The following is a 27,589-nucleotide window of genomic DNA, read 5'->3' on the forward strand; positions in this document are numbered from 1 at the left end:
CTTGACACAGATTTTGGTTGTGGTTCGCGATCAGAAGGAAGATCACCAGTTTCCTTTAAAATTTCTGTGACAGTCGTTTTAGTGACACTGGTCATTTGAGAAAGGAGTGAAGGTGCCTTGGACTGGGGTTCTGGAGATCCTTTGTCACTTTCAACTGGAGATGAGGGCTCCTTTTCAGTTGGGTGCAATGGTAATGGCAACGGTAATTTCTTTAGGTCGTCAGGGGCTTTCTCTGTCTGTTCGGGAAGCACGGGCTTGGAGATATGAGATTCAGGCTCAGGCGATGACTCTCTTGATGAAGATGGGGACTCCGATTGGGGCTTGCGAGAAACATCATGTGCATGGTGCACCATTTCCGTCACGGTCGTCTTAGTAACACTAGTAAACTGAGAAGTAATTGAAGGTTTGTGGGGTTCTGGTTCTGGAGATTGCTCTCTACTTTCAGTTGGGGACACAGTTGCTTTGTGGGTTATGGGCAATTGAGGTTGCTGCTTGTCATCAGGCTGTTGGGTGTCTTGGACAGGAGACACGAGTTTGGACGTATCAGGCTTACGCTCAGGTTCTGGTTGCTTGGTCAAAGATGGAGACACCGGTTCGGGCTTGCTAGGAACATGGTGTGGTTCCGCGTCACGGGTGGATTGAGGAATACTTGAGAGTTTGTGGGGCTCGATTTCTGGAGATGGCTCCTTACTCTTAGTTGGGGATGGAGTTCCTGGATAACCTGGGGCCAATGGGAGTGGCTTCAAATCGTCAGGCTCTTCTTTCCCATGGACAGGTGAAACGGGTTTCAATGCATCAGACTTAGGCTCTGGTGAAGGTTCCCTTGATGGCGATGGAGACCGACGTTCAGTGTCAGCAGGAACACCCTCCGTTTTGCGTACAATCTGTGTGACGGTTGTCTTTGTAACGGAGGTGAAGTCAGGCTGCTGCTTCTCTGGTTCCGATAAAACATCCCTAGTCTCAGTTGGAGATGGGACTTGTTTTCGGGTTTCGGGAAGCGATGGCTTCTCCGAATCTTGAGGTTTTTCCTTGTCCTCCACCAATTCGGTAGGCTTGACAGCATGGAGTTTAGGCTCAGGTGACGGTTCTCTTGACACAGATTTTGGTTGTGGTTCGCGATCAGAAGGAAGATCACCAGTTTCCTTTAAAATTTCTGTGACAGTCGTTTTAGTGACACTGGTCATTTGAGAAAGGAGTGAAGGTGCCTTGGACTGGGGTTCTGGAGATGCTTTGTCACTTTCAACTGGAGATGAGGGCTCCTTTTCAGTTGGGTGCAATGGTAATGGCAACGGTAATTTCTTTAGGTCGTCAGGGGCTTTCTCTGTCTGTTCGGGAAGCACGGGCTTGGAGATATGAGATTCAGGCTCAGGCGATGACTCTCTTGATGAAGATGGGGACTCCGATTGGGGCTTGCGAGAAACATCATGTGCATGGTGCACCATTTCCGTCACGGTCGTCTTAGTAACACTAGTAAACTGAGAAGTAATTGAAGGTTTGTGGGGTTCTGGTTCTGGAGATTGCTCTCTACTTTCAGTTGGGGACACAGTTGCTTTGTGGGTTATGGGCAATTGAGGTTGCTGCTTGTCATCAGGCTGTTGGGTGTCTTGGACAGGAGACACGAGTTTGGACGTATCAGGCTTACGCTCAGGTTCTGGTTGCTTGGTCAAAGATGGAGACACCGGTTCGGGCTTGCTAGGAACATGGTGTGGTTCCGCGTCACGGGTGGATTGAGGAATACTTGGGAGTTTGTGGGGCTCGATTTCTGGAGATGGCTCCTTACTCTTAGTTGGGGATGGAGTTCCTGGATGACCTGGGGCCAATGGGAGTGGTTTCAACTCGTCAGGCTCTTCTTTCCCATGGACAGGTGAAACGGGTTTCAATGCATCAGACTTAGGCTCTGGTGACGGTTCCCTTGATGGCGATGGAGACCGACGTTCAGTGTCAGCAGGAACACCCTCCATTTTGCGTACAATCTGTGTGACGGTTGTCTTTGTAACGGAGGTGAAGTCAGGCTGCTGCTTCTCTGGTTCTGATAAAACATCCCTAGTCTCAGTTGGAGATGGGACTTGTTTTCGGGTTTCGGGAAGCGATGGCTTCTCCGAATCTTGAGGTTTTTCCTTGTCCTCCACCAATTCGGTAGGCTTGACAGCATGGAGTTTAGGCTCAGGTGACGGTTCTCTTGACACAGATTTTGGTTGTGGTTCGCGATCAGAAGGAAGATCACCAGTTTCCTTTAAAATTTCTGTGACAGTCGTTTTAGTGACACTGGTCATTTGAGAAAGGAGTGAAGGTGCCTTGGACTGGGGTTCTGGAGATGCTTTGTCACTTTCAACTGGAGATGAGGGCTCCTTTTCAGTTGGGTGCAATGGTAATGGCAACGGTAATTTCTTTAGGTCGTCAGGGGCTTTCTCTGTCTGTTCGGGAAGCACGGGCTTGGAGATATGAGATTCAGGCTCAGGCGATGACTCTCTTGATGAAGATGGGGACTCCGATTGGGGCTTGCGAGAAACATCATGTGCATGGTGCACAATTTCCGTCACGGTCGTCTTAGTAACACTAGTAAACTGAGAAGTAATTGAAGGTTTGTGGGGTTCTGGTTGTGGAGATTGCTCTCTACTTTCAGTTGGGGACACAGTTGCTTTGTGGGTTATGGGCAATTGAGGTTGCTGCTTGTCATCAGGCTGTTGGGTGTCTTGGACAGGAGACACGAGTTTGGACGTATCAGGCTTACGCTCAGGTTCTGGTTGCTTGGTCAAAGATGGAGACACCGGTTCGGGCTTGCTAGGAACATGGTGTGGTTCCGCGTCACGGGTGGATTGAGGAATACTTGGGAGTTTGTGGGGCTCGATTTCTGGAGATGGCTCCTTACTCTTAGTTGGGGATGGAGTTCCTGGATGACCTGGGGCCAATGGGAGTGGTTTCAACTCGTCAGGCTCTTCTTTCCCATGGACAGGTGAAACGGGTTTCAATGCATCAGACTTAGGCTCTGGTGACGGTTCCCTTGATGGCGATGGAGACCGACGTGCAGTGTCAGCAGGAACACCCTCCGTTTTGCGTACAATCTGTGTGACGGTTGTCTTTGTAACGGAGGTGAAGTCAGGCTGCTGCTTCTCTGGTTCTGATAAAACATCCCTAGTCTCAGTTGGAGATGGGACTTGTTTTCGGGTTTCGGGAAGCGATGGCTTCTCCGAATCTTGAGGTTTTTCCTTGTCCTCCACCAATTCGGTAGGCTTGACAGCATGGAGTTTAGGCTCAGGTGACGGTTCTCTTGACACAGATTTTGGTTGTGGTTCGCGATCAGAAGGAAGATCACCAGTTTTCTTTAACATTTCTGTGACAGTCGTTTTAGTGACACTGGTTACTTGAGAAAGGAGTGAAGGTGCCTTGGGCTGGGCTTCTGGAGATGCTTTGTCACTTTCAACTGGAGATGAGGGCTCCTTTTCAGTTGGGTGCAATGGTAATGGCAACGGTAATTTCTTTAGGTCGTCAGGGGCTTTCTCTGTCTGTTCGGGAAGCACGGGCTTGGAGATATGAGATTCAGGCTCAGGCGATGACTCTCTTGATGAAGATGGGGACTCCGATTGGGGCTTGCGAGAAACATCATGTGCATGGTGCACAATTTCCGTCACGGTCGTCTTAGTAACACTAGTAAACTGAGAAGTAATTGAAGGTTTGTGGGGTTCTGGTTCTGGAGATTGCTCTCTACTTTCAGTTGGGGACACAGTTGCTTTGTGGGTTATGGGCAATTGAGGTTGCTGCTTGTCATCAGGCTGTTGGGTGTCTTGGACAGGAGACACGAGTTTGGACGTATCAGGCTTACGCTCAGGTTCTGGTTGCTTGGTCAAAGATGGAGACACCGGTTCGGGCTTGCTAGGAACATGGTGTGGTTCCGCGTCACGGGTGGATTGAGGAATACTTGGGAGTTTGTGGGGCTCGATTTCTGGAGATGGCTCCTTACTCTTAGTTGGGGATGGAGTTCCTGGATGACCTGGGGCCAATGGGAGTGGCTTCAACTCGTCAGGCTGTTCTTTCCCGTGGACAGGTGAAACGGGTTTCAATGCATCAGACTTAGGCTCTGGTGAAGGTTCCCTTGATGGCGATGGAGACCGACGTTCAGTGTCAGCAGGAACACCCTCCGTTTTGCGTACAATCTGTGTGACGGTTGTCTTTGTAACGGAGGTGAAGTCAGGCTGCTGCTTCTCTGGTTCCGATAAAACATCCCTAGTCTCAGTTGGAGATGGGACCTGTTTTCGGGTTTCGGGAAGCGATGGCTTCTCCGAATCTTGAGGTTTTTCCTTGTCCTCCACCAATTCGGTAGGCTTGACAGCATGGAGTTTAGGCTCAGGTGACGGTTCTCTTGACACAGATTTTGGTTGTGGTTCGCGATCAGAAGGAAGATCACCAGTTTCCTTTAAAATTTCTGTGACAGTCGTTTTAGTGACACTGGTCATTTGAGAAAGGAGTGAAGGTGCCTTGGACTGGGGTTCTGGAGATGCTTTGTCACTTTCAACTGGAGATGAGGGCTCCTTTTCAGTTGGGTGCAATGGTAATGGCAACGGTAATTTCTTTAGGTCGTCAGGGGCTTTCTCTGTCTGTTCGGGAAGCACGGGCTTGGAGATATGAGATTCAGGCTCAGGCGATGACTCTCTTGATGAAGATGGGGACTCCGATTGGGGCTTGCGAGAAACATCATGTGCATGGTGCACAATTTCCGTCACGGTCGTCTTAGTAACACTAGTAAACTGAGAAGTAATTGAAGGTTTGTGGGGTTCTGGTTCTGGAGATTGCTCTCTACTTTCAGTTGGGGACACAGTTGCTTTGTGGGTTATGGGCAATTGAGGTTGCTGCTTGTCATCAGGCTGTTGGGTGTCTTGGACAGGAGACACGAGTTTGGACGTATCAGGCTTACGCTCAGGTTCTGGTTGTTTGGTCAAAGATGGAGACACCGGTTCGGGCTTGCTAGGAATATGGTGTGGTTCCGCGTCACGGGTGGATTGAGGAATACTTGGGAGTTTGTGGGGCTCGATTTCTGGAGATGGCTCCTTACTCTTAGTTGGGGATGGAGTTCCTGGATAACCTGGGGCCAATGGGAGTGGCTTCAAATCGCCAGGCTCTTCTTTCCCATGGACAGGTGAAACGGGTTTCAATGCATCAGACTTAGGCTCTGGTGACGGTTCCCTTGATGACGATGGAGACCGACGTTCAGTGTCAGCAGGAACACCCTCCGTTTTACGTACAATTTGTGTGACGGTTGTCTTTGTAACGGAGGTGAAGTCAGGCTGCTGCTTCTCTGGTTCCGATAAAACATCCCTAGTCTCAGTTGGAGATGGGACTTGTTTTCGGGTTTCGGGAAGCGATGGCTTCTCCGAATCTTGAGGTTTTTCCTCGTCCTCCACCAATTCGGTAGGCTTGACAGCATGGAGTTTAGGCTCAGGTGACGGTTCTCTTGACACAGATTTTGGTTGTGGTTCGCGATCAGAAGAAAGATCACCAGTTTCCTTTAAAATTTCTGTGACAGTCGTTTTAGTGACACTGGTCATTTGAGAAAGGAGTGAAGGTGCCTTGGACTGGGGTTCTGGAGATGCTTTGTCACTTTCAACTGGAGATGAGGGCTCCTTTTCAGTTGGGTGCAATGGTAATTTCTTTAGGTCGTCAGGGGCTTTCTCTGTCTGTTCGGGAAGCACGGGCTTGGAGATATGAGATTCAGGCTCAGGCGATGACTCTCTTGATGAAGATGGGGACTCCGATTGGGGCTTGCGAGAAACATCATGTGCATGGTGCACAATTTCCGTCACGGTCGTCTTAGTAACACTAGTAAACTGAGAAGTAATTGAAGGTTTGTGGGGTTCTGGTTCTGGAGATTGCTCTCTACTTTCAGTTGGGGACACAGTTGCTTTGTGGGTTATGGGCAATTGAGGTTGCTGCTTGTCATCAGGCTGTTGGGTGCCTTGGACAGGAGACACGAGTTTGGACGTATCAGGTTTACGCTCAGGTTCTGGTTGTTTGGTCAAAGATGGAGACACCGGTTCGGGCTTGCTAGGAATATGGTGTGGTTCCGCGTCACGGGTGGATTGAGGAATACTTGGGAGTTTGTGGGGCTCGATTTCTGGAGATGGCTCCTTACTCTTAGTTGGGGATGGAGTTCCTGGATAACCTGGGGCCAATGGGAGTGGCTTCAAATCGTCAGGCTCTTCTTTCCCATGGACAGGTGAAACGGGTTTCAATGCATCAGACTTAGGCTCTGGTGAAGGTTCCCTTGATGACGATGGAGACCGACGTTCAGTGTCAGCAGGAACACCCTCCGTTTTACGTACAATCTGTGTGACGGTTGTCTTTGTAACGGAGGTGAAGTCAGGCTGCTGCTTCTCTGGTTCCGATAAAACATCCCTAGTCTCAGTTGGAGATGGGACTTGTTTTCGGGTTTCGGGAAGCGATGGCTTCTCCGAATCTTGGGGTTTTTCCTTGTCCTCCACCAATTCGGTAGGCTTGACAGCATGGAGTTTAGGCTCAGGTGACGGTTCTCTTGACACAGATTTTGGTTGTGGTTCGCGATCAGAAGGAAGATCACCAGTTTCCTTTAAAATTTCTGTGACAGTCGTCTTAGTGACACTGGTCACTTGAGAAAGGAGTGAAGGTGCCTTGGACTGGGGTTCTGGAGATGCTTTGTCACTTTCAACTGGAGATGAGGGCTCCTTTTCAGTTGGGTGCAATGGTAATTTCTTTAGGTCGTCAGCGGCTTTCTCTGTCTGTTCGGGAAGCACGGGCTTGGAGATATGAGATTCAGGCTCAGGCGATGACTCTCTTGATGAAGAAGGGGACTCCGATTGGGGCTTGCGAGAAACATCATGTGCATGGTGCACAATTTCCGTCACGGTCGTCTTAGTAACACTAGTAAACTGAGAAGTAATTGAAGGTTTGTGGGGTTCTGGTTCTGGAGATTGCTCTCTACTTTCAGTTGGGGACACAGTTGCTTTGTGGGTTATGGGCAATTGAGGTTGCTGCTTGTCATCAGGCTGTTGGGTGTCTTGGACAGGAGACACGAGTTTGGACGTATCAGGCTTACGCTCAGGTTCTGGTTGCTTGGTCAAAGATGGAGACACCGGTTCGGGCTTGCTAGGAACATGGTGTGGTTCCGCGTCACGGGTGGATTGAGGAATACTTGAGAGTTTGTGGGGCTCGATTTCTGGAGATGGCTCCTTGCTCTTAGTTGGGGATGGAGTTCCTGGATGACCTGGTGCCAATGGGAGTGGTTTCGACTCGTCAGGCTCTTCTTTCCCATGGACAGGTGAAACGGGTTTCAATGCATCAGACTTAGGCTCTGGTGACGGTTCCCTTGATGGCGATGGAGACCGACGTTCAGTGTCAGCAGGAACACCCTCCGTTTTGCGTACAATCTGTGTGACGGTTGTCTTTGTAACGGAGGTGAAGTCAGGCTGCTGCTTCTCTGGTTCTGATAAAACATCCCTAGTCTCAGTTGGAGATGGGACTTGTTTTCGGGTTTCGGGAAGCGATGGCTTCTCCGAATCTTGAGGTTTTTCCTTGTCCTCCACCAATTCGGTAGGCTTGACAGCATGGAGTTTAGGCTCAGGTGACGGTTCTCTTGACACAGATTTTGGTTGTGGTTCGCGATCAGAAGGAAGATCACCAGTTTCCTTTAAAATTTCTGTGACAGTCGTTTTAGTGACACTGGTCATTTGAGAAAGGAGTGAAGGTGCCTTGGACTGGGGTTCTGGAGATGCTTTGTCACTTTCAACTGGAGATGAGGGCTCCTTTTCAGTTGGGTGCAATGGTAATTTCTTTAGGTCGTCAGGGGCTTTCTCTGTCTGTTCGGGAAGCACGGGCTCGGAGATATGAGATTCAGGCTCAGGCGATGACTCTCTTGATGAAGATGGGGACTCCGATTGGGGCTTGCGAGAAACATCATGTGCATGGTGCACAATTTCCGTCACGGTCGTCTTAGTAACACTAGTAAACTGAGAAGTAATTGAAGGTTTGTGGGGTTCTGGTTCTGGAGATTGCTCTCTACTTTCAGTTGGGGACACAGTTGCTTTGTGGGTTATGGGCAATTGAGGTTGCTGCTTGTCATCAGGCTGTTGGGTGCCTTGGACAGGAGACACGATTTTGGACGTATCAGGCTTACGCTCAGGTTCTGGCTGTTTGGTCAAAGATGGAGACACCGGTTCGGGCTTGCAAGGAATATGGTGTGGTTCCGCGTCACGGGTGGATTGAGGAATACTTGGGAGTTTGTGGGGCTCGATTTCTGGAGATGGCTCCTTACTCTTAGTTGGGGATGGAGTTCCTGGATAACCTGGGGCCAATGGGAGTGGCTTCAAATCGTCAGGCTCTTCTTTCCCATGGACAGGTGAAACGGGTTTCAATGCATCAGACTTAGGCTCTGGTGAAGGTTCCCTTGATGGCGATGGAGACCGACGTTCAGTGTCAGCAGGAACACCCTCCGTTTTGCGTACAATCTGTGTGACGGTTGTCTTTGTAACGGAGGTGAAGTCAGGCTGCTGCTTCTCTGGTTCCGATAAAACATCCCTAGTCTCAGTTGGAGATGGGACTTGTTTTCGGGTTTCGGGAAGCGATGGCTTCTCCGAATCTTGAGGTTTTTCCTTGTCCTCCACCAATTCGGTAGGCTTGACAGCATGGAGTTTAGGCTCAGGTGACGGTTCTCTTGACACAGATTTTGGTTGTGGTTCGCGATCAGAAGGAAGATCACCAGTTTCCTTTAAAATTTCTGTGACAGTCGTTTTAGTGACACTGGTCATTTGAGAAAGGAGTGAAGGTGCCTTGGACTGGGGTTCTGGAGATGCTTTGTCACTTTCAACTGGAGATGAGGGCTCCTTTTCAGTTGGGTGCAATGGTAATGGCAACGGTAATTTCTTTAGGTCGTCAGGGGCTTTCTCTGTCTGTTCGGGAAGCACGGGCTTGGAGATATGAGATTCAGGCTCAGGCGATGACTCTCTTGATGAAGATGGGGACTCCGATTGGGGCTTGCGAGAACCATCATGTGCATGGTGCACAATTTCCGTCACGGTCGTCTTAGTAACACTAGTAAACTGAGAAGTAATTGAAGGTTTGTGGGGTTCTGGTTCTGGAGATTGCTCTCTACTTTCAGTTGGGGACACAGTTGCTTTGTGGGTTATGGGCAATTGAGGTTGCTGCTTGTCATCAGGCTGTTGGGTGTCTTGGACAGGAGACACGAGTTTGGACGTATCAGGCTTACGCTCAGGTTCTGGTTGCTTGGTCAAAGATGGAGACACCGGTTCGGGCTTGCTAGGAACATGGTGTGGTTCCGCGTCACGGGTGGATTGAGGAATACTTGAGAGTTTGTGGGGCTCGATTTCTGGAGATGGCTCCTTACTCTTAGTTGGGGATGGAGTTCCTGGATGACCTGGGGCCAATGGGAGTGGTTTCAACTCGTCAGGCTCTTCTTTCCCATGGACAGGTGAAACGGGTTTCAATGCATCACACTTAGGCTCTGGTGACGGTTCCCTTGATGGCGATGGAGACCGACGTTCAGTGTCAGCAGGAACACCCTCCGTTTTGCGTACAATCTGTGTGACGGTTGTCTTTGTAACGGAGGTGAAGTCAGGCTGCTGCTTCTCTGGTTCCGATAAAACATCCCTAGTCTCAGTTGGAGATGGGACTTGTTTTCGGGTTTCGGGAAGCGATGGCTTCTCCGAATCTTGAGGTTTTTCCTTGTCCTCCACCAATTCGGTAGGCTTGACAGCATGGAGTTTAGGCTCAGGTGACGGTTCTCTTGACACAGATTTTGGTTGTGGTTCGCGATCAGAAGGAAGATCACCAGTTTCCTTTAAAATTTCTGTGACAGTCGTTTTAGTGACACTGGTCATTTGAGAAAGGAGTGAAGGTGCCTTGGACTGGGGTTCTGGAGATGCTTTGTCACTTTCAACTGGAGATGAGGGCTCCTTTTCAGTTGGGTGCAATGGTAATGGCAACGGTAATTTCTTTAGGTCGTCAGGGGCTTTCTCTGTCTGTTCGGGAAGCACGGGCTTGGAGATATGAAATTCAGGCTCAGGCGATGACTCTCTTGATGAAGAAGGGGACTCCGATTGGGGCTTGCGAGAAACATCATGTGCATGGTGCACAATTTCCGTCACGGTCGTCTTAGTAACACTAGTAAACTGAGAAGTAATTGAAGGTTTGTGGGGTTCTGGTTCTGGAGATTGCTCTCTACTTTCAGTTGGGGACACAGTTGCTTTGTGGGTTATGGGCAATTGAGGTTGCTGCTTGTCATCAGGCTGTTGGGTGCCTTGGACAGGAGACACGATTTTGGACGTATCAGGCTTACGCTCAGGTTCTGGTTGTTTGGTCAAAGATGGAGACACCGGTTCGGGCTTGCAAGGAATATGGTGTGGTTCCGCGTCACGGGTGGATTGAGGAATACTTGGGAGTTTGTGGGGCTCGATTTCTGGAGATGGCTCCTTACTCTTAGTTGGGGATGGAGTTCCTGGATAACCTGGGGCCAATGGGAGTGGCTTCAAATCGTCAGGCTCTTCTTTCCCATGGACAGGTGAAACGGGTTTCAATGCATCAGACTTAGGCTCTGGTGAAGGTTCCCTTGATGGCGATGGAGACCGACGTTCAGTGTCAGCAGGAACACCCTCCGTTTTGCGTACAATCTGTGTGACGGTTGTCTTTGTAACGGAGGTGAAGTCAGGCTGCTGCTTCTCTGGTTCCGATAAAACATCCCTAGTCTCAGTTGGAGATGGGACTTGTTTTCGGGTTTCGGGAAGCGATGGCTTCTCCGAATCTTGAGGTTTTTCCTTGTCCTCCACCAATTCGGTAGGCTTGACAGCATGGAGTTTAGGCTCAGGTGACGGTTCTCTTGACACAGATTTTGGTTGTGGTTCGCGATCAGAAGGAAGATCACCAGTTTCCTTTAAAATTTCTGTGACAGTCGTTTTAGTGACACTGGTCATTTGAGAAAGGAGTGAAGGTGCCTTGGACTGGGGTTCTGGAGATGCTTTGTCACTTTCAACTGGAGATGAGGGCTCCTTTTCAGTTGGGTGCAATGGTAATGGCAACGGTAATTTCTTTAGGTCGTCAGGGGCTTTCTCTGTCTGTTCGGGAAGCACGGGCTTGGAGATATGAGATTCAGGCTCAGGCGATGACTCTCTTGATGAAGATGGGGACTCCGATTGGGGCTTGCGAGAACCATCATGTGCATGGTGCACAATTTCCGTCACGGTCGTCTTAGTAACACTAGTAAACTGAGAAGTAATTGAAGGTTTGTGGGGTTCTGGTTCTGGAGATTGCTCTCTACTTTCAGTTGGGGACACAGTTGCTTTGTGGGTTATGGGCAATTGAGGTTGCTGCTTGTCATCAGGCTGTTGGGTGTCTTGGACAGGAGACACGAGTTTGGACGTATCAGGCTTACGCTCAGGTTCTGGTTCCTTGGTCAAAGATGGAGACACCGGTTCGGGCTTGCTAGGAACATGGTGTGGTTCCGCGTCACGGGTGGATTGAGGAATACTTGAGAGTTTGTGGGGCTCGATTTCTGGAGATGGCTCCTTACTCTTAGTTGGGGATGGAGTTCCTGGATGACCTGGGGCCAATGGGAGTGGTTTCAACTCGTCAGGCTCTTCTTTCCCATGGACAGGTGAAACGGGTTTCAATGCATCAGACTTAGGCTCTGGTGTCGGTTCCCTTGATGGCGATGGAGACCGACGTTCAGTGTCAGCAGGAACACCCTCCGTTTTGCGTACAATCTGTGTGACGGTTGTCTTTGTAACGGAGGTGAAGTCAGGCTGCTGCTTCTCTGGTTCCGATAAAACATCCCTAGTCTCAGTTGGAGATGGGACTTGTTTTCGGGTTTCGGGAAGCGATGGCTTCTCCGAATCTTGAGGTTTTTCCTTGTCCTCCACCAATTCGGTAGGCTTGACAGCATGGAGTTTAGGCTCAGGTGACGGTTCTCTTGACACAGATTTTGGTTGTGGTTCGCGATCAGAAGGAAGATCACCAGTTTCCTTTAAAATTTCTGTGACAGTCGTTTTAGTGACACTGGTCATTTGAGAAAGGAGTGAAGGTGCCTTGGACTGGGGTTCTGGAGATGCTTTGTCACTTTCAACTGGAGATGAGGGCTCCTTTTCAGTTGGGTGCAATGGTAATGGCAACGGTAATTTCTTTAGGTCGTCAGGGGCTTTCTCTGTCTGTTCGGGAAGCACGGGCTTGGAGATATGAGATTCAGGCTCAGGCGATGACTCTCTTGATGAAGATGGGGACTCCGATTGGGGCTTGCGAGAACCATCATGTGCATGGTGCACAATTTCCGTCACGGTCGTCTTAGTAACACTAGTAAACTGAGAAGTAATTAAAGGTTTGTGGGGTTCTGGTTCTGGAGATTGCTCTCTACTTTCAGTTGGGGACACAGTTGCTTTGTGGGTTATGGGCAATTGAGGTTGCTGCTTGTCATCAGGCTGTTGGGTGTCTTGGACAGGAGACACGAGTTTGGACGTATCAGGCTTACGCTCAGGTTCTGGTTGCTTGGTCAAAGATGGAGACACCGGTTCGGGCTTGCTAGGAACATGGTGTGGTTCCGCGTCACGGGTGGATTGAGGAGTACTTGGGAGTTTGTGGGGCTCGATTTCTGGAGATGGCTCCTTACTCTTAGTTGGGGATGGAGTTCCTGGATAACCTGGGGCCAATGGGAGTGGCTTCAAATCGTCAGGCTCTTCTTTCCCATGGACAGGTGAAACGGGTTTCAATGCATCAGACTTAGGCTCTGGTGAAGGTTCCCTTGATGGCGATGGAGACCGACGTTCAGTGTCAGCAGGAACACCCTCCGTTTTGCGTACAATCTGTGTGACGGTTGTCTTTGTAACGGAGGTGAAGTCAGGCTGCTGCTTCTCTGGTTCCGATAAAACATCCCTAGTCTCAGTTGGAGATGGGACTTGTTTTCGGGTTTCGGGAAGCGATGGCTTCTCCGAATCTTGAGGTTTTTCCTTGTCCTCCACCAATTCGGTAGGCTTGACAGCATGGAGTTTAGGCTCAGGTGACGGTTCTCTTGACACAGATTTTGGTTGTGGTTCGCGATCAGAAGGAAGATCACCAGTTTCCTTTAAAATTTCTGTGACAGTCGTTTTAGTGACACTGGTCATTTGAGAAAGGAGTGAAGGTGCCTTGGACTGGGGTTCTGGAGATGCTTTGTCACTTTCAACTGGAGATGAGGGCTCCTTTTCAGTTGGGTGCAATGGTAATGGCAACGGTAATTTCTTTAGGTCGTCAGGGGCTTTCTCTGTCTGTTCGGGAAGCACGGGCTTGGAGATATGAGATTCAGGCTCAGGCGATGACTCTCTTGATGAAGATGGGGACTCCGATTGGGGCTTGCGAGAACCATCATGTGCATGGTGCACAATTTCCGTCACGGTCGTCTTAGTAACACTAGTAAACTGAGAAGTAATTAAAGGTTTGTGGGGTTCTGGTTCTGGAGATTGCTCTCTACTTTCAGTTGGGGACACAGTTGCTTTGTGGGTTATGGGCAATTGAGGTTGCTGCTTGTCATCAGGCTGTTGGGTGTCTTGGACAGGAGACACGAGTTTGGACGTATCAGGCTTACGCTCAGGTTCTGGTTGCTTGGTCAAAGATGGAGACACCGGTTCGGGCTTGCTAGGAACATGGTGTGGTTCCGCGTCACGGGTGGATTGAGGAGTACTTGGGAGTTTGTGGGGCTCGATTTCTGGAGATGGCTCCTTACTCTTAGTTGGGGATGGAGTTCCTGGATGACCTGGGGCCAATGGGAGTGGTTTCAACTCGTCAGGCTCTTCTTTCCCGTGGACAGGTGAAACGGGTTTCAATGCATCAGACTTAGGCTCTGGTGAAGGTTCCCTTGATGGCGATGGAGACCGACGTTCAGTGTCAGCAGGAACACCCTCCGTTTTGCGTACAATCTGTGTGACGGTTGTCTTTGTAACGGAGGTGAAGTCAGGCTGCTGCTTCTCTGGTTCCGATAAAACATCCCTAGTCTCAGTTGGAGATGGGACCTGTTTTCGGGTTTCGGGAAGCGATGGCTTCTCCGAATCTTGAGGTTTTTCCTTGTCCTCCACCAATTCGGTAGGCTTGACAGCATGGAGTTTAGGCTCAGGTGACGGTTCTCTTGACACAGATTTTGGTTGTGGTTCGCGATCAGAAGGAAGATCACCAGTTTCCTTTAAAATTTCTGTGACAGTCGTTTTAGTGACACTGGTCATTTGAGAAAGGAGTGAAGGTGCCTTGGACTGGGGTTCTGGAGATGCTTTGTCACTTTCAACTGGAGATGAGGGCTCCTTTTCAGTTGGGTGCAATGGTAATGGCAACGGTAATTTCTTTAGGTCGTCAGGGGCTTTCTCTGTCTGTTCGGGAAGCATGGGCTTGGAGATATGAGATTCAGGCTCAGGCGATGACTCTCTTGATGAAGATGGGGACTCCGATTGGGGCTTGCGAGAAACATCATGTGCATGGTGCACAATTTCCGTCACGGTCGTCTTAGTAACACTAGTAAACTGAGAAGTAATTGAAGGTTTGCGGGGTTCTGGTTCTGGAGATTGCTCTCTACTTTCAGTTGGGGACACAGTTGCTTTGTGGGTTATGGGCAATTGAGGTTGCTGCTTGTCATCAGGCTGTTGGGTGTCTTGGACAGGAGACACGAGTTTGGACGTATCAGGCTTACGCTCAGGTTCTGGTTGCTTGGTCAAAGATGGAGACACCGGTTCGGGCTTGCTAGGAACATGGTGTGGTTCCGCGTCACGGGTGGATTGAGGAATACTTGAGAGTTTGTGGGGCTCGATTTCTGGAGATGGCTCCTTACTCTTAGTTGGGGATGGGGTTCCTGGATGACCTGGGGCCAATGGGAGTGGTTTCAACTCGTCAGGCTCTTCTTTCCCATGGACAGGTGAAACGGGTTTCAATGCATCAGACTTAGGCTCTGGTGACGGTTCCCTTGATGGCGATGGAGACCGACGTTCAGTGTCAGCAGGAACACCCTCCGTTTTGCGTACAATCTGTGTGACGGTTGTCTTTGTAACGGAGGTGAAGTCAGGCTGATGTTTCTCTGGTTCCGATAAAACATCCCTAGTCTCAGTTGGAGATGGGACTTGTTTTCGGGTTTCGGGAAGCGATGGCTTCTCCGAATCTTGAGGTTTTTCCTTGTCCTCCACCAATTCGGTAGGCTTGACAGCATGGAGTTTAGGCTCAGGTGACGGTTCTCTTGACACAGATTTTGGTTGTGGTTCGCGATCAGAAGGAAGATCACCAGTTTTCTTTAACATTTCTGTGACAGTCGTTTTAGTGACACTGGTCACTTGAGAAAGGAGTGAAGGTGCCTTGGGCTGGGCTTCTGGAGATGCTTTGTCACTTTCAACTGGAGATGAGGGCTCCTTTTCAGTTGGGTGCAATGGTAATGGCAACGGTAATTTCTTTAGGTCGTCAGGGGCTTTCTCTGTCTGTTCGGGAAGCACGGGCTTGGAGATATGAGATTCAGGCTCAGGCGATGACTCTCTTGATGAAGAAGGGGACTCCGATTGGGGCTTGCGAGAAACATCATGTGCATGGTGCACAATTTCCGTCACGGTCGTCTTAGTAACACTAGTAAACTGAGAAGTAATTGAAGGTTTGTGGGGTTCTGGTTCTGGAGATTGCTCTCTACTTTCAGTTGGGGACACAGTTGCTTTGTGGGTTATGGGCAATTGAGGTTGCTGCTTGTCATCAGGCTGTTGGGTGTCTTGGACAGGAGACACGAGTTTGGACGTATCAGGCTTACGCTCAGGTTCTGGTTGCTTGGTCAAAGATGGAGACACCGGTTCGGGCTTGCTAGGAACATGGTGTGGTTCCGCGTCACGGGTGGATTGAGGAATACTTGAGAGTTTGTGGGGCTCGATTTCTGGAGATGGCTCCTTACTCTTAGTTGGGGATGGAGTTCCTGGATGACCTGGGGCCAATGGGAGTGGCTTCAACTCGTCAGGCTGTTCTTTCCCGTGGACAGGTGAAACGGGTTTCAATGCATCAGACTTAGGCTCTGGTGAAGGTTCCCTTGATGGCGATGGAGACCGACGTTCAGTGTCAGCAGGAACACCCTCCGTTTTGCGTACAATCTGTGTGACGGTTGTCTTGGTAACGGAGGTGAAGTCAGGCTGCTGTTTCTCTGGTTCCGATAAAACATCCCTAGTCTCAGTTGGAGATGGGACTTGTTTTCGGGTTTCGGGAAGCGATGGTTTCTCCGAATCTTGAGGTTTTTCCTTGTCCTCCACCAATTCGGTAGGCTTGACAGCATGGAGTTTAGGCTCAGGTGACGGTTCTCTTGACACAGATTTTGGTTGTGGTTCGCGATCAGAAGGAAGATCACCAGTTTCCTTTAAAATTTCTGTGACAGTCGTCTTAGTGACACTGGTCACTTGAGAAAGGAGTGAAGGTGCCTTGGGCTGGGCTTCTGGAGATGCTTTGTCACTTTCAACTGGAGATGAGGGCTCCTTTTCAGTTGGGTGCAATGGTAATGGCAACGGTAATTTCTTTAGGTCGTCAGGGGCTTTCTCTGTCTGTTCGGGAAGCACGGGCTTGGAGATATGAGATTCAGGCTCAGGCGATGACTCTCTTGATGAAGATGGGGACTCCGATTGGGGCTTGCGAGAAACATCATGTGCATGGTGCACAATTTCCGTCACGGTCGTCTTAGTAACACTAGTAAACTGAGAAGTAATTGAAGGTTTGTGGGGTTCTGGTTCTGGAGATTGCTCTCTACTTTCAGTTGGGGACACAGTTGCTTTGTGGGTTATGGGCAATTGAGGTTGCTGCTTGTCATCAGGCTGTTGGGTGCCTTGGACAGGAGACACGATTTTGGACGTATCAGGCTTACGCTCAGGTTCTGGTTGTTTGGTCAAAGATGGAGACACCGGTTCGGGCTTGCTAGGAATATGGTGTGGTTCCGCGTCACGGGTGGATTGAGGAATACTTGGGAGTTTGTGGGGCTCGATTTCTGGAGATGGCTCCTTACTCTTAGTTGGGGATGGAGTTCCTGGATAACCTGGGGCCAATGGGAGTGGTTTCAAATCGTCAGGCTCTTCTTTCCCATGGACAGGTGAAACGGGTTTCAATGCATCAGACTTAGGCTCTGGTGAAGGTTCCCTTGATGGCGATGGAGACCGACGTTCAGTGTCAGCAGGAACACCCTCCGTTTTGCGTACAATCTGTGTGACGGTTGTCTTTGTAACGGAGGTGAAGTCAGGCTGCTGCTTCTCTGGTTCCGATAAAACATCCCTAGTCTCAGTTGGAGATGGGACCTGTTTTCGGGTTTCGGGAAGCGATGGCTTCTCCGAATCTTGAGGTTTTTCCTTGTCCTCCACCAATTCGGTAGGCTTGACAGCATGGAGTTTAGGCTCAGGTGACGGTTCTCTTGACACAGATTTTGGTTGTGGTTCGCGATCAGAAGGAAGATCACCAGTTTCCTTTAAAATTTCTGTGACAGTCGTTTTAGTGACACTGGTCATTTGAGAAAGGAGTGAAGGTGCCTTGGACTGGGGTTCTGGAGATGCTTTGTCACTTTCAACTGGAGATGAGGGCTCCTTTTCAGTTGGGTGCAATGGTAATGGCAACGGTAATTTCTTTAGGTCGTCAGGGGCTTTCTCTGTCTGTTCGGGAAGCACGGGCTTGGAGATATGAGATTCAGGCTCAGGCGATGACTCTCTTGATGAAGATGGGGACTCCGATTGGGGCTTGCGAGAACCATCATGTGCATGGTGCACAATTTCCGTCACGGTCGTCTTAGTAACACTAGTAAACTGAGAAGTAATTAAAGGTTTGTGGGGTTCTGGTTCTGGAGATTGCTCTCTACTTTCAGTTGGGGACACAGTTGCTTTGTGGGTTATGGACAATTGAGGTTGCTGCTTGTCATCAGGCTGTTGGGTGTCTTGGACAGGAGACACGAGTTTGGACGTATCAGGCTTACGCTCAGGTTCTGGTTGCTTGGTCAAAGATGGAGACACCGGTTCGGGCTTGCTAGGAACATGGTGTGGTTCCGCGTCACGGGTGGATTGAGGAATACTTGGGAGTTTGTGGGGCTCGATTTCTGGAGATGGCTCCTTACTCTTAGTTGGGGATGGAGTTCCTGGATGACCTGGGGCCAATGGGAGTGGTTTCAAATCGTCAGGCTCTTCTTTCCCGTGGACAGGTGAAACGGGTTTCAATGCATCAGACTTAGGCTCTGGTGAAGGTTCCCTTGATGGCGATGGAGACCGACGTTCAGTGTCAGCAGGAACACCCTCCGTTTTGCGTACAATCTGTGTGACGGTTGTCTTTGTAACGGAGGTGAAGTCAGGCTGCTGCTTCTCTGGTTCCGATAAAACATCCCTAGTCTCAGTTGGAGATGGGACTTGTTTTCGGGTTTCGGGAAGCGATGGCTTCTCCGAATCTTGAGGTTTTTCCTTGTCCTCCACCAATTCGGTAGGCTTGACAGCATGGAGTTTAGGCTCAGGTGACGGTTCTCTTGACACAGATTTTGGTTGTGGTTCGCGATCAGAAGGAAGATCACCAGTTTCCTTTAAAATTTCTGTGACAGTCGTTTTAGTGACACTGGTCATTTGAGAAAGGAGTGAAGGTGCCTTGGACTGGGGTTCTGGAGATGCTTTGTCACTTTCAACTGGAGATGAGGGCTCCTTTTCAGTTGGGTGCAATGGTAATGGCAACGGTAATTTCTTTAGGTCGTCAGGGGCTTTCTCTGCCTGTTCGGGAAGCACGGGCTTGGAGATATGAGATTCAGGCTCAGGCGATGACTCTCTTGATGAAGATGGGGACTCCGATTGGGGCTTGCGAGAAACATCATGTGCATGGTGCACAATTTCCGTCACGGTCGTCTTAGTAACACTAGTAAACTGAGAAGTAATTGAAGGTTTGTGGGGTTCTGGTTCTGGAGATTGCTCTCTACTTTCAGTTGGGGACACAGTTGCTTTGTGGGTTATGGGCAATTGAGGTTGCTGCTTGTCATCAGGCTGTTGGGTGTCTTGGACAGGAGACACGAGTTTGGACGTATCAGGCTTACGCTCAGGTTCTGGTTGCTTGGTCAAAGATGGAGACACCGGTTCGGGCTTGCTAGGAACATGGTGTGGTTCCGCGTCACGGGTGGATTGAGGAATACTTGGGAGTTTGTGGGGCTCGATTTCTGGAGATGGCTCCTTACTCTTAGTTGGGGATGGAGTTCCTGGATGACCTGGGGCCAATGGGAGTGGTTTCAACTCGTCAGGCTGTTCTTTCCCGTGGACAGGTGAAACGGGTTTCAATGCATCAGACTTAGGCTCTGGTGAAGGTTCCCTTGATGGCGATGGAGACCGACGTTCAGTGTCAGCAGGAACACCCTCCGTTTTGCGTACAATCTGTGTGACGGTTGTCTTTGTAACGGAGGTGAAGTCAGGCTGCTGCTTCTCTGGTTCCGATAAAACATCCCTAGTCTCAGTTGGAGATGGGACCTGTTTTCGGGTTTCGGGAAGCGATGGCTTCTCCGAATCTTGAGGTTTTTCCTTGTCCTCCACCAATTCGGTAGGCTTGACAGCATGGAGTTTAGGCTCAGGTGACGGTTCTCTTGACACAGATTTTGGTTGTGGTTCGCGATCAGAAGGAAGATCACCAGTTTCCTTTAAAATTTCTGTGACAGTCGTTTTAGTGACACTGGTCATTTGAGAAAGGAGTGAAGGTGCCTTGGACTGGGGTTCTGGAGATGCTTTGTCACTTTCAACTGGAGATGAGGGCTCCTTTTCAGTTGGGTGCAATGGTAATGGCAACGGTAATTTCTTTACGTCGTCAGGGGCTTTCTCTGTCTGTTCGGGAAGCATGGGCTTGGAGATATGAGATTCAGGCTCAGGCGATGACTCTCTTGATGAAGATGGGGACTCCGATTGGGGCTTGCGAGAAACATCATGTGCATGGTGCACAATTTCCGTCACGGTCGTCTTAGTAACACTAGTAAACTGAGAAGTAATTGAAGGTTTGTGGGGTTCTGGTTCTGGAGATTGCTCTCTACTTTCAGTTGGGGACACAGTTGCTTTGTGGGTTATGGGCAATTGAGGTTGCTGCTTGTCATCAGGCTGTTGGGTGTCTTGGACAGGAGACACGAGTTTGGACGTATCAGGCTTACGCTCAGGTTCTGGTTGCTTGGTCAAAGATGGAGACACCGGTTCGGGCTTGCTAGGAACATGGTGTGGTTCCGCGTCACGGGTGGATTGAGGAATACTTGGGAGTTTGTGGGGCTCGATTTCTGGAGATGGCTCCTTACTCTTAGTTGGGGATGGAGTTCCTGGATGACCTGTGGCCAATGGGAGTGGCTTCAACTCGTCAGGCTGTTCTTTCCCGTGGACAGGTGAAACGGGTTTCAATGCATCAGACTTAGGCTCTGGTGACGGTTCCCTTGATGGCGATGGAGACCGACGTTCAGTGTCAGCAGGAACACCCTCCGTTTTGCGTACAATCTGTGTGACGGTTGTCTTTGTAACGGAGGTGAAGTCAGGCTGCTGTTTCTCTGGTTCCGATAAAACATCCCTAGTCTCAGTTGGAGATGGGACTTGTTTTCGGGTTTCGGGAAGCGATGGCTTCTCCGAATCTTGAGGTTTTTCCTTGTCCTCCACCAATTCGGTAGGCTTGACAGCATGGAGTTTAGGCTCAGGTGACGGTTCTCTTGACACAGATTTTGGTTGTGGTTCGCGATCAGAAGGAAGATCACCAGTTTCCTTTAAAATTTCTGTGACAGTCGTTTTAGTGACACTGGTCATTTGAGAAAGGAGTGAAGGTGCCTTGGACTGGGGTTCTGGAGATGCTTTGTCACTTTCAACTGGAGATGAGGGCTCCTTTTCAGTTGGGTGCAATGGTAATGGCAACGGTAATTTCTTTAGGTCGTCAGGGGCTTTCTCTGTCTGTTCGGGAAGCACGGGCTTGGAGATATGAGATTCAGGCTCAGGCGATGACTCTCTTGATGAAGAAGGGGACTCCGATTGGGGCTTGCGAGAAACATCATGTGCATGGTGCACAATTTCCGTCACGGTCGTCTTAGTAACACTAGTAAACTGAGAAGTAATTGAAGGTTTGTGGGGTTCTGGTTCTGGAGATTGCTCTCTACTTTCAGTTGGGGACACAGTTGCTTTGTGGGTTATGGGCAATTGAGGTTGCTGCTTGTCATCAGGCTGTTGGGTGTCTTGGACAGGAGATACCAGTTTGGAAGTGTCAGATGTTAGCGTGGGTAATTTGCGGTCGTGATCTTCGTTCTTGTCTTGTAGAGATGGTGTGGTTGGAGCTATATGAGACTTGGGCTGTTGTAGATATTCCGGGGGGGGAGTGTGGTATTCAGTCGACTTTTCCGCGCAGAAGTAGTGTGTGTTGTATGCATCATCAGTTAGTATTTGTTTCCTATCAGGTATATGTTTTATATCTTCGGTTTGGTCAGTGCTTTGAGCGTCAGTTGCTATACTAGGTGTTGTTTGTGTTTCGTCGGTAACTGTTTTCGTTAACTGGTACGTGGTGGTTTCCCGGACGTTTGATTGTTCCTCTTTCAGTTTAGTTTCTATGAATGTGCGTGATATTTGTGATGCGGTTTTTGAAATTAGTGTAATGACATGGTCTTGCGGCTGTCTATCTAAATCTGATCGTGTTTGTTTCATGATTTTGGTATAGAAAGGTAATTTTTCTTCAGTGGAAATTTCTGAAACTACTGATCTATCGTCTACGATGGGTTCTCTGTCAGTTGGTTGGGAGTGGTTTGTTGAAGTAAAGGTTGGTGGTCTGTCGGGTTCCTTCATTTCATAGCGATACTTCGCGCTAGCATAGTCTTCTGTAGCAAAAGCGGTGAGTTCTTTTGCAGGAAGAGGTTCCTCTAAATCATTTCTGGGGTCTACTAAATTACCCGTGCGTTGTTCCGCATGTGTTTCATCTTCAAACAGCTCTTTCAGTTCAGAGACTTTGACTTTTTGGCAAACAATTTCGCAAATTGGTTCTCCAAGTTCTTGCATATGCTCAGCATGTTCTTTCGCACGTTCAAGGTCTTGCTGGCTCGTGACTGTTCCTATTAGGCATGATAATATCTTTTCTTCTGGAGTTTTTTCAACTATTATTTGTTCTTCAATTTCTTTAATGTCTGCGTAGTCAGCCGGGGGTTTCACAGTAGGTTTGTGAGATGGTGATCCTTGGGATATTTGACGCTCAATTTTCGAAATTATGTCATGGATTGGCGGAATATGTTCGCTTACAATATTATCGACTTCTGGCTTAACTTCCGTCTGTTTTCTACTGTCCGATGTAATCAAAGGGATTTTTTTAACATTGATGTCTTCCTTTATTTCTTTGACGTCTTTTATATCCAGTACTTTCGCCTGTATTCCTGACGATTTTCTAGAATTTTCTTCTAAAATTCTAACTTTAGCTCTAACGTCACCAGAACCCTTGCGTTTCATCAAGATTTCATCATCTATTAAGATAACTTTTTCTTTGAGCGGCTGGTCTTCAGTAGATTGGATTTCTACTGGACTTAAAGAGGCATCCTTCAGTTCAACCTTGTCTGTAATGGTTCCAGCTTCGGATGTATCAACCATTTCTTCAAAATCCACGGGGCTTGTACCTTGATTTGAATATTTGGATTCTTCTTCAGAAGGTGGCATATGAATCTGATGCATATCCATTTCGTCAGGCTGAATCGGACTGAGTCCCGCGTCTGTTAGTTCAGTTTCTTCAATTTCAACATCTAGGGCTGTGTCTGTGATGAAGCCAAGGTTCTGTTTATCGCTTATATTGTCGGACGAGCTGTGCACTCCTGGACTTGTAGCCGTATCTGTGAATCCCCGGGTTATAGATATTCCTGTATCGGTTATATGATGTGAAACACTTCGTTCAGAAGCTGGCGATGCGCTGTTTGAATCTACACTTTCATAGAGGTGCACAGACTTTTTCTTTGCGAAATTAACTTCCTCGCGCTTTCGTTCCTTGGCATCTTCAATAAGTTCAGATGTTTTCTGGATTTTATAGCGTTTCTGGTCGTCTTGGAAATCAGTCGAGACATGCTCTCTGATTTGTTTTGTTGTTTTACTGCCATCTTTGCCATTGTTTGTGGTGGTAACGCTAATACGAGACTGAGAGCTAATTGATATTTCAACGTCCTGGCGACCGTAGAGGGTGAGGCGGCTCTCGGTAACTGCCGAAGCATCCTTAGTTTTCAGTTCTTTTCTACCGATGACTAATTTTAAGGACGGCAGTTCATTTCTGATATGAAATTCCTCAGGACTAGCTTCAGTGTAGGCAAACGGCGATGTACCACAGCTTTTCAACTTATCTCCAGTTGATGAATCACTTGTTCCATCCTTGTTTTGATTTAGATGTAAACTTAAGTCCTTTTTATTTTTTTCGATCATTTGACGTGATTGCTTATTTGGAATGTCGCTCTCCTCGGACACCGACGGGATGCTTTCAGTTTCAAAGTCCTCGCTGGACGCCATGAAAGGTTTGCGATCATGGTCGAGATTTTCACTACGCTTCGAAATACCGACGTTCCTTGTTCTGTTTTCTTCCTTCTTCCTACTATCCAAACATTCACGAAACTCTTCTGTGTCTATTGTGGAACCGTCATCTTGACCGGACAGTGCTGAATCCTCTGATTTGGCAAAGATGTTTGGTTGCGTAAATTCAAGGACACCAGCATTGAAAGAATATTTGTGGCATATTTTTACGGATTTTATATTGGCATTGAAAAAAGTGGTAGTTTTGTGTTTTAGGGTAAATTCCATACCGTTTGCAATATATAGATTTCATATGCAGCATGAAATGTATAATAAAACAGTTTAAGGAATATATTATCATTTAATACTCAATTTATATTACATAATGTGCGTTCGGTTAAGTAATAAAGAAAATAATGGCATATTGTTATATACTATTATAAAGTAAGTATAGTTCTTATGCTTATGTATGTATGAAAGATGTGTATAAGTAAGTAGCTGCAATAAATTAGGAAAAGAAAACTAAAAGCACTAATGACAATACTCTTAGCATTGTAGATTGCAGCTTACCAGAAAGCGTATCATATTTTTTAAGAACCAGTAGAACTTCCGAACGAAAATTCAAGCCGAATGATTTGAAGTTGAAAACAAACACAATTTAATAAAAACATGTGGAATGTAAATCATTTCACGTGGCGAATTTATGTTGAAAATGAGCAAGTCAAACATGATCGTTGCCGCATTGAGCTCAGGTTAGCCTTTCTCAATCGCCAGTTTCGTTCTCTTACGGCCTCTTGCAACCGAGCTGGGAATTGTCCTGCGTGTTTTCTACTTCAATGGTTTTGCAAGCTCAAAGAGGTATTGAGCAAATATTCATGATAGTTTTTTGTAGTTCCACTAATTAAACCGAATAAGCCATGAGAACCAGATGGAGTCCAAATGAAAATTCCATCCATACCTGGAGCGTATTTTATTGGCAATTTCATTTTGAAACTTTGACTGAGATTGTTGACTCATATGGCATAGAAACTTCTTGGAAAACCCTGGTCAACACTCACTGGAGAAGACGCTTTAGTATTATAATTGAAGTGTTTAGACAGGACTGATGGTGCCAGATTGAGGCCACGGTGGTTGTTCGAATAGTTATTTGAAAAAATGCCGCAACTGTCGCAGCTAGTTGATCAATTATGTGCGTGAATGAATGAAGCTAGAAATTTGGGTACGGAATTCATGTATTAACCACGCTGGTCTTCATAAGGTCCCGTCAAGGAGGTAACGCCGCCCCTAAAGCTGGAGAATTTGAGTAGTTTCTTTGAATCCGGCGGCGGTATGGCCTGTTTGACTTGCTCATTCCAACATTCGCATAATTTCACAATTCAGTGTGTACCATAAGACGATATACTCTCTCTTGTCCTCGTATAATATATGACGTCGTGGAAGTTAAACTTAGCACAATGCATCATTATGTAAAACAATTGAATAAAACGCTAATTGTTCCTACGTAAACTGTTTTACCACAGTTCAGTTACTTCACCAGCTGCGATGAATTCCAATAAAAACATCGAACAGATCAGGGTTGAAGATACTTAAAAAATATTCAGGAATATCTTGAATAATTTTTATTCGCAAAATACAAACTTGTTTCGAGTTGATCAATGACTCTAGGTTAGGCAGCAAAATTTTCAAAATTATTTTATTATTCAAGGCAGTGTCAAAAACAATATGAGCACCTAATAATTAAGAGCGAATTATTTATTTGAGTGTACTCTAATATGAACTGATTCGGACAAAACTATGAGGAAGGAGAAAGCAAACGAATCCGGGAGCCACGACTTCACATACTATACGCGATTGTGATTTTTTCATTCTTCGTTACAAATAGCGCAGGAAAACAATGATAGCTCAGCAATTGAAATAAGCGAACACAGCGCCACAGTGTGTGTCGTTTACAAAAGTGTAACACGAATTATATGTATGTAATCTTCTACAAACACATATAGTACAGCATCGTAAAATATGTCGGTAGAGATATGTGTTGTGGAGAATTTAGAATTTTCGAAAATAGAAAATGCAACAAATGTCACCAATTACTCAATGCACTTTTCATTTACTAAAATTTTGCTTTTTTATAAACGCTGGTAAGCGAAATGCAATTTCCATATACACTTTCTAACAGTACAGGCCAAATAAATAATAAATCACATAGACGAGCTTATTTATACTTCTGTGTTGATTGCTTTTCTAAGTATGTTGTGTAGGTGGCGAAGGTACATTGAAATGTTCTATGACCGGTTACCTTGAAATCATAAACTTAGGAAAACTAATTGGTTAATAGTTTAAACAGTTAAACAGGACATAAGGGAACGAAAAAAGAAAACAAGCAGTAGACGTGGCGGGTGTGTTCAGATAAGTTGATGTGGAAATGTTTACATGTGATAAGAAAAGAATATCTAACAAACGCATTTGGTCCTTTCTGGGGAGAGAATGGTCCAAACATCCGAATTAAAGTTGTCTCTGTGGGCGTTCTGGAGTCAGCTAATTGTCTGGATAGACTTGTTTTTGGAACTTTTCAATATCTTGAGTTTACATCTAAATTTACAACCTAACGTTTAGTAGACCGTACATCATAAAACCCGAATCTTTGAAGCCCGAAAAGTACAACTCAAAGGATTGAAATTTACAGGCATTCATGTGAGGAGAGTTGAAGCAACACAAGGACACACTGAGAATGTTGACAATGGTCAGGTAAACTGAATAGTGCTAACGTATCTCAGAAAATACAGTTTGTCCATCAACCTGTTGCGAAGCTTGAGAAGGGTGCATGCATTATTCAGAATTTTCAGTGTCGCAAAGATTCTCTTGGGGTAGGTAAAATCGAACCAGCACCTCCTTGTGGTGACTACATACCAGATAATGGCAGCATTGATAGCCGCTAGCACTATATTCTCTCACCGCCCTTGATTGACCAGCAACTCTTTTTTGTTTGATTATACTATATTGGTATTGAATTGGAAACGAGTCCGAATTGGACTCTCCTTATGAGAACAAACAAACAGGCAGCTGTTAAGGGACGTCCTGAACATGCGTTGAAATATAAACTCAACACACCTGCAGTCAAGAAAGCGCAATGCTAGGTGATGACACAAAGGACAAGGGATGGCACGCAATATTTCAAAGTGAAAACTCCGCGTTCGTCGCCGGTAAAATCTTAAACCTGAAATTCACCAAGCTTCAGGTTTTGAAAACAAAAATGAAAGAATGTGAATTTTCAAACGAACAAGATTATTCAATATAATCTCTTTCAACTTCAGAGATCCTTCAATCATTTTGCACTATCTCTGTGATGATTTTTCGGAGGCTCTGGGAAATAGTGTTCAACAGCTGCAATAGCTCCCTCAGTCGACGAAAAGTACTTTTCACTTAAAAATTGTTTCAAGTTTCTGAAGAGGTAATTTGGTGAATGGGATGGGTTATCATGTAATTCGTACTTCAATTTATTCAATTGAGCCATCGCTAAAACACATGCATGAAGGCGTGATTTTCTCGATGATATAAGATTTTCTTCTTCTGTAAACCAAATCTTTTCTTGTGATTTCTGCCGATCATTCTGACTTTAGGGATAGATCCAAACCTTCTGAATAGGTGTAACGCAACGCACAAAATTCCCTTTATTCTACTTCAAATCCCTCAAATGATTTTTTGATTCAGTTTTATTAAAAAATGTGGCATCACCTTGAGATGCCTATGGTGTCGGAAATTTCACGTATAGTTAAATTTGCATCTCCACAAACATATCCTGCGCTTGCTCAACGATTTCTGGTATTATTCCAATTTTTGTACGTCCACCACATAGTTCACCTCCAAGCTTCACACGATCATGTTGAAATTTTAAAGCCCATCGATGAAGGAGGGAACGAAGGAGCAATACTTTCACCATTCTTTTGTACATTTCTGTTGATGATAAACTTTCCAAAACGGAGATTTTTAGCATTTCCCATTGTAAAAACATACACTGACTTGTCAATTTTCAATGACTTGAAACAAAGAATGAATTGACAGATCGAAATAAAGCTGTGCGTTCAAATGAAAGATGAAACATTAAAATGGCGTCTATTGGTTAACAGGCGTCACTT

General features: G+C 47.0%; 1 protein-coding gene across 1 annotated transcript in view; it reads right to left on the reverse strand.

The window, feature by feature from the left end:
- The window catches only part of LOC119648490 (titin-like), an 84,581-nt gene that overhangs the window by 4,266 nt on the left and 52,726 nt on the right, over positions 1-27,589 (reverse strand). Inside the window, exons 7-11 of the mRNA XM_038050256.1 lie at positions 20,687-23,611; positions 15,347-20,629; positions 7,631-14,281; positions 5,582-7,573; positions 32-1,249 (exon numbers count right to left, since the gene is read on the reverse strand). Of these exons, the coding sequence (XP_037906184.1) occupies positions 32-1,249; positions 5,582-7,573; positions 7,631-14,281; positions 15,347-20,629; positions 20,687-23,611 (18,069 nt within the window). The remainder of the gene's footprint in view (positions 1-31; positions 1,250-5,581; positions 7,574-7,630; positions 14,282-15,346; positions 20,630-20,686; positions 23,612-27,589) is intronic.

Source organism: Hermetia illucens, chromosome 2 (assembly GCF_905115235.1).
Source record: "Hermetia illucens chromosome 2, iHerIll2.2.curated.20191125, whole genome shotgun sequence".
Taxonomy (NCBI): domain Eukaryota; kingdom Metazoa; phylum Arthropoda; class Insecta; order Diptera; family Stratiomyidae; genus Hermetia; species Hermetia illucens.